Here is a 5,915-nt window from a genome sequence, read left to right as displayed (position 1 = left end):
CATATACAAATTACAACCTTTAATAGAAACCTATTGGTCAGCATCTTATTAGCCTGCTGTTAGCTTCATTCCACAGAAAACTGAGAGAAACTAACAGAGTTGATAAAGAATAAAGAGAAATGTGCTGATTTAAAGCCTTTGAAGTGCTTCAGATGATCTCTGTCCACTTCTGTCCACTCATTCATTCATGTAAGCTTTCTAATGCAGCTTTGATCTTCACAGTCTGCTTCATGAAACTCATTCTAACCCTGAATGTCAGAGTGTTCCTCCTTCTCTTTCCCATCATTCATGCTGGCAGTGGAGGAGATTTGGATGTTGGACTGTGTTTTGGATGATGTGTGTATGTTTGTGTTGGACTGCTGTCTGTAAAGCAAACGCACATTTTGCTTTGGATTTCAGTGTCAGACAGACTTTAAGGTGGAATGAAGAGTTGGAGAGTTTCACAGTGAATTATCCAGTGGAGGATTTTTCTTCTTCTTTGAAGGTTTGAAATGTGAACATTGTTCTGCTGCAGTCAATGGACTAAACCAGAGAAGAAGAAAACAGACTTTACCATGAAGATCCTCAGTGTGGATCAGTATAATATCAGCCTGATGTCTGCAGTTTAGTGTCAGCACAACTTTCACATCATATTCATCTCAGCACAACTAAAACATGCTGACTGACCTCAGAGTTTCAAGTCCACATCCTGGACTCTCCAGGAAACCACACAGATGCTTCACTCCTGAATCCTGCAGCTTGTTGTTGGAGCTCAGGTCCAGCTGTCTCAGATGGGAGGGGTTGGACTTCAGTGCTGCTGCCAGATAATCACAGCTGATCTCTGACAAACCACAGTCCATCAATCTGTATAAAGAATGAAAGATGTAAGTTTATTAGACAAAGTGTGAGCTTGAAATCATTCAGTGTTTCATCATCTGTTCAGAGCTGAAGAAGGTTCAGAATGTAGAAGTTTAGAAAATGGAAACTCCAAACAGCTGAAGCCAACAGGAAGCAGCTTCAAACAAACACAACAAGAGAAAAAACTCTGAATGTTTCACATTAAAGTCGTACATTTCTCATAAAAACAGGACAAAGACTTGAAAAAGTCGTGTTTTTCCTTCCAGGAACCACAAGGCTTCACTTTTAAAGGTGAAGTGTGAAAGAAATGGACATATTTGAAGTCCAACACCTTTTTCCAGTCACATTATTAAAGCAGACAAACTACAAGCTCATTTTCATTCCAACAAGTCATCTTCTGACCTGGACTAACAACACTGGTCTCTATGTGCAGCTGGCTGTGAGACCAGTGCTCAGGGAGCGTCTACAAAGTGCAACACTGAAAGAACATCGCACACTAGCTGTGTCCCAAAACGTCGGCTGCATCCTTCGGAGGACCCGGTATTCGCGGTCTACGTGGGCCGGGTCCTTCAAAGACCGAAAAGGCTGGAAGTGCGAGGCTGTGAAATGGGACGGTCTAGCCTTCAGATTTGCGTCACCGCTGTGTCGGTGGAGTTTAATAAACTCGGCCGTCTGCTCCTTGCTATCTAAAATATAACAGGACACTGGCGTAAATTCTCGACCGTCTCACACTTCTGTTTAATCAGTTTCCTGTTTAACGTTTATTCAGCTGTGTGAAAATCCCGGAGGAACTTTGATCTCAGCCAAACCGATTTACTCCGGAACAAATAAAACACAGAAAAAAGGCAAACAATTACATTTTTAAGTTATCCGAGTGACTTATATATCATGTTTAACCTGAGTAGCGAAAGAGCGGGGTCTGAAAACGATGAAGCCGGGCGTCCGCTGCTCTCGCCGGCTGGAGTGACCATTGAACCCCCCGGCTTGCTAGCGAGCGGGTGGGTAACAGACGTCTCCGAAAACGTCTGCACACTTTTGCAAATATGCGATGTCTTGATAAACCGAGCAGATATTTGAAGTTTACACAGCTACTTTCTCGCCTGAAAATATGTTAAAAGTTTATTTTGTGACCCAGAAAGATTAATAAGAGTAATTTGAAAACTTAGTAGCTGCCGCCATTGTTGGCAGCTGAAATTTGGCTGGGCCGCGCTATGAATTCTGGGATATGGTGGGCCACGAAGGACACACCCGACGAATCCTTCAAATTCGGGGAAATGAAGGACGCATTTGTGCATTTGCATGCGCAAAAGAAGACTTGACACACAACGCGCTCTGTTTAGACCCAGAGCAAAGAATATTGTTTGACAGATGACCCTTAATATGAAGACTTCGGACTTTACGTCTCCCAATTTTTGCTTTAAGTTATTTTGTTATTTACATAATAATGTAGATAACCTAATAATGATCCTTATTGCTGTTTTAGAGGAGCGGTGCTTCAAAGGATAGCTGCAGATTTCTGTCAGAATCTGCAGATTATACAGTACAAATAAAATGTTCACGTTTCTCCAACGTTGTCTTCCCAACAGTTTCACTGACATCTACACGGGATGGCCAGGAAGCGTTCGCGATGTCTTATCGGGCGCTGATAATTGGCGTCTGTCTTGTGTTGGTGACGTAAAAGACGGATTTAATGCGACATGACCATTCAAACAGCAGTCGCTTTCTAAAACATCGGATATGTATCGGATTCAGTACCACATACGAAAGTGACCCAGGTCGGATTTGAAAATATCGGATTCGCGACGTTCACACTGTCATAGCATGATCGGATATGGGTCGCATAGGGTCAAAAAAGTCAGATTTATAAAGGTCAGAAAAATCGGATTTGATGCGCTTTCGCCTGCAGTGTGAACGTAGCCTTACTCTCAAATCCTCCCTAATAACAATAACATAATTACACTTTAGCCACAAGAGGGCAGCAGCATTAATACAAGTCACATGTATATAAAGGTACAGTGATTATATTACAGTGATTTTGACAAAAACAAAACAGAAGTTCATGGCAGTGTGTTTTCCATAACATACCAACCAAATTAAATAATAAAAACTTTATAACTTACAGAGCTTTTTTAGAGACTTTGACCACTGGCAGCAGCCTCAGAAGAGCCTCCTCTGAAGCAAAGTATTTCTTCAGGTCAAACACATCCAGATCTTTTTCTGATGACAGTAAGATGAAGACCAGAGCTGACCACTGAGCAGGAGACAGTTTATCTGTGGAGAGACGTCCTGATCTCAGGGACTGTTGGATCTCCTCCACTAGAGAACGATCATTCAGTTCATTCAGACAGTGAAACAGATTGATGCTTTTCTCTGCAGACAGATTCTCACTGAGCTTCTTCTTGATGTACTGAACTGCTTCTTGATTGGTCTGTGAGCTACTTCCTGTTTGTGTCATGAGGCCTTGCAAACGAATTTGATTAGTCTTCAGACCCAAGAGAAAACGAAGGAACAAGTCCAGGTGTCCATTGGGGCTCTGTAAGGCCTTGTCCACAGCACACTGGTAGAAGTATTTCTTTGAAGATTTTCTTGTTTGAAACACCTTCCAAGTTGTTTGTTGCTCTTCCAGCAGATTGAGTCCAGAGTTGATGAAGGTCAGGTGGACATGAAGAGCAGCCAGAAACTCCTGAACACTGAGATGAACAAAGCAGAACACCTTGTTCTGGTACAGTTGTTTCTCCTCTTTAAAGATCTGTGTGAACACTCCTGAGTACACTGAGGCTGCTCTGATATCGATGCCACACTCTGTCAGGTCTGGTTCATAGAAGATCAGGTTTCCTTTCTGCAGCTGATCAAAAGCCAGTTTTCCCAGTGACTCAATCATCTTCCTGCTCTCTGGACTCCAGTGTGGATCTGTCTCAGCTCCTCCATCATATTTGATCCTCTTGACTTTGGCCTGAACCACCAGGAAGTGGATGTACATCTCAGTCAGGGTGTTGGGCAGCTCTGCTCCCTCTCTGGTTTCCAGCACATCCTCCAGAACTGTAGCAGTGATCCAGCAGAAGACTGGGATGTGACACATGATGTGGAGGCTTCGAGCTTTCTTGATGTGGGAGATGATCCTGCTGGCCTGCTCCTCATCTCTGAATCTCTTCCTGAAGTACTCCTCCTTCTGTGGGTCAGTGAACCCTCTGACCTCTGTCACCATGTCGACACACTGAGGAGGGATCTGATTGGCTGCTGCAGGTCGTGTTGTTATCCAAAGGCGAGCAGAAGGGAGCAGGTTCCCTCTGATGAGGTTTGTCAGCAGCTCATCCAATGAGGTGGACTTTCTTGTTTCAGTCAGGATTTTAGTTTTGTTGAAGTCCAAATGAAGTCGACACTCATCCAGACCATCAAGTATGAACACAACCTGGAAGTCTTCAAGCCTGCAGATTCCTGATTCGTTAGTTTGATTAAAGAAGTGATGAACAAGTTCCACCAAGCTGAACTTTTCCTCTTTCAGCACATTCAGCTCTCTGAAAGTGAATGGAAATATGAACTGGATGTCCTGGTTGGCTTTGTCTTCAGCCCAGTCCAGGCTGTATTTCTGTGTTAAGACTGTTTTCCCAATGCCAGCCACTCCCTTTGTCAGCACTGTTCTGATTGGTTCGTCTCTTCCAGGTGAGGCTTTAAAGAGGTCTTCTTGTCTGATTGTTGTTTCTGGTCTGTCTGGTTTCCTGGATGCTGTTTCAATCTGTCTGACCTCATGTTCCTCATTGACCTCTGCAGTCCCTCCCTCTGTGATGTAGAGCTCTGTGTAGATCTGATTCAGGAGGGTTGGGCTTCCTGCTTTAGCGATGCCCTCAAACACACACTGGAACTTCTTCTTCAGTTGGGCTTTAAGTTCACGTTTACAGAGTGGAGCAAATATTTCTGAAGGTAAGAAATTCAGAAAAAAATATTATATAATAAATATCATAGCCTTTCAGTACCCTGAAAGGATGAATGTCTATTGGTCCATTTCTTGAGCTATTAGGAAAGATCAATATTCAGTCTTTAGAGAAATTCTCTTACTGCTCTGCAGATGGTCAGCCATCTCATGCTGCTTAAGTCTCCTCAAGAAGTGGAGTGTGATCTTCAGAAATGCTTCTCTGCAGCTCTTTCTTTCATCTTCATCCTCACCTTCAAACATCTCCTCATCCTCCATCTGGCTCTTTAAAGTTTCTGGGTGATCTGGACTCAGAAGCTTCTGGATCTTCTTCAGCTCGTTCTTCACAAACATGGTGATGTTGTCCTCCAGCCGCTGGAAAAGAAGACTATATGAATTACCCAGTGGTAAATGGACTGGTTCTTATATAGCTCTCTTTGATACTCTGTGCACACAAAGCATTTTATACAACATGCCTCATTCAACCAAGCACATTGTTCTATGCTTAAATACTTTCTTTCACACTCTGATGGATGCATCAGAGGGCAGCTTGGGTTTAGTACGTTACCCAGTACATTTGCCAGCCAGGGTTTGATTCACAAACCTTCTGACTAGTAGCTGACCTGCTCCCCTCCTGAGCTACAGTCACCCCAATCTGACTGAAATCATGGAGCCCAAACTCTGACTTATGTTGGACACACTGACAATCCTCTGGTCCACAAAGTGCAGCATAGAGGTGACTGAAAAGAACAAATGTAAACGTAGTACTACAAACCATAACCACAGAGTCCAGGTGTGTTTGATGTTGCTGTGCAGACTGACCAGTGGAAACCTCTGCTCTCTGCTGGTCCACTCTGTGGAGGAGTAATGTATAATTAGCTCATGTTATGTCTGTCCACACACAGACACAAGCTAAAGGTCCATGAAGTGATGTTTGGATGGGTTCAGTCAATCAGATGACTGTCATGGTGGAGCTTTGCTAGTCCTGGTGATCCCACTGAGAATTAACAAGACAGTTTCCAGATGTCTGTAGTTTTCTGCTCAGTTTCTTTAGTCCCAACAGCTCTTACCATCTCCTGCATAAAGCTTTCCCTCCATGCTCAGATGCCCTGGAACAAGGTGCTCTCTTTATATCAGTGACTGGTTTAAAGGGACAACTTGCAGTGCTCGC

At 43.5% G+C, this 5,915-nt stretch overlaps 1 protein-coding gene across 1 annotated transcript; it reads right to left on the bottom strand.

The window, feature by feature from the left end:
* Positions 1-647: 647 nt before the first annotated feature.
* On the bottom strand, positions 648-5,167 carry LOC146716571 (protein NLRC3-like). The gene is made up of 3 exons (XM_085452558.1): positions 4,891-5,167; positions 2,958-4,749; positions 648-843 (listed from the first exon to the last, which is right to left on the bottom strand). Exons 1-3 carry the CDS (start codon positions 5,096-5,098, stop codon positions 648-650), a joined length of 2,196 nt encoding a protein of 731 aa, XP_085308684.1. The 5' UTR covers positions 5,099-5,167.
* Positions 5,168-5,915: the final 748 nt, after the last annotated feature.

Source organism: Copadichromis virginalis, linkage group LG3, assembly GCF_057382275.1.
Source record: "Copadichromis virginalis isolate Kocher_CV1m ecotype Utaka linkage group LG3, C_Virginalis_male_GT1.1, whole genome shotgun sequence".
Classification (NCBI taxonomy): Eukaryota; Metazoa; Chordata; class Actinopteri; order Cichliformes; family Cichlidae; genus Copadichromis; species Copadichromis virginalis.
The sequence above is the reverse complement of the archived record's forward strand: the minus strand, read 5'-3'. Positions and strand labels throughout refer to the sequence as shown.

Excerpts from the sequence above, each read along its gene's own strand:
- LOC146716571 (XM_085452558.1), bottom strand. The coding sequence starts at position 5,098 with ATGTTTGTGAAGAACGAGCTGAAGAAGATCCAGAAGCTTCTGAGTCCA. Across the intron at positions 4,750-4,890 it reads GGCTGACCATCTGCAGAGCA|AAATATTTGCTCCACTCTGT; the intron begins GTAAGAGAATTT and ends TCTTACCTTCAG. Across the intron at positions 844-2,957 it reads AAAGTCTCTAAAAAAGCTCT|ATTGATGGACTGTGGTTTGT; the intron begins GTAAGTTATAAA and ends TTCTTTATACAG.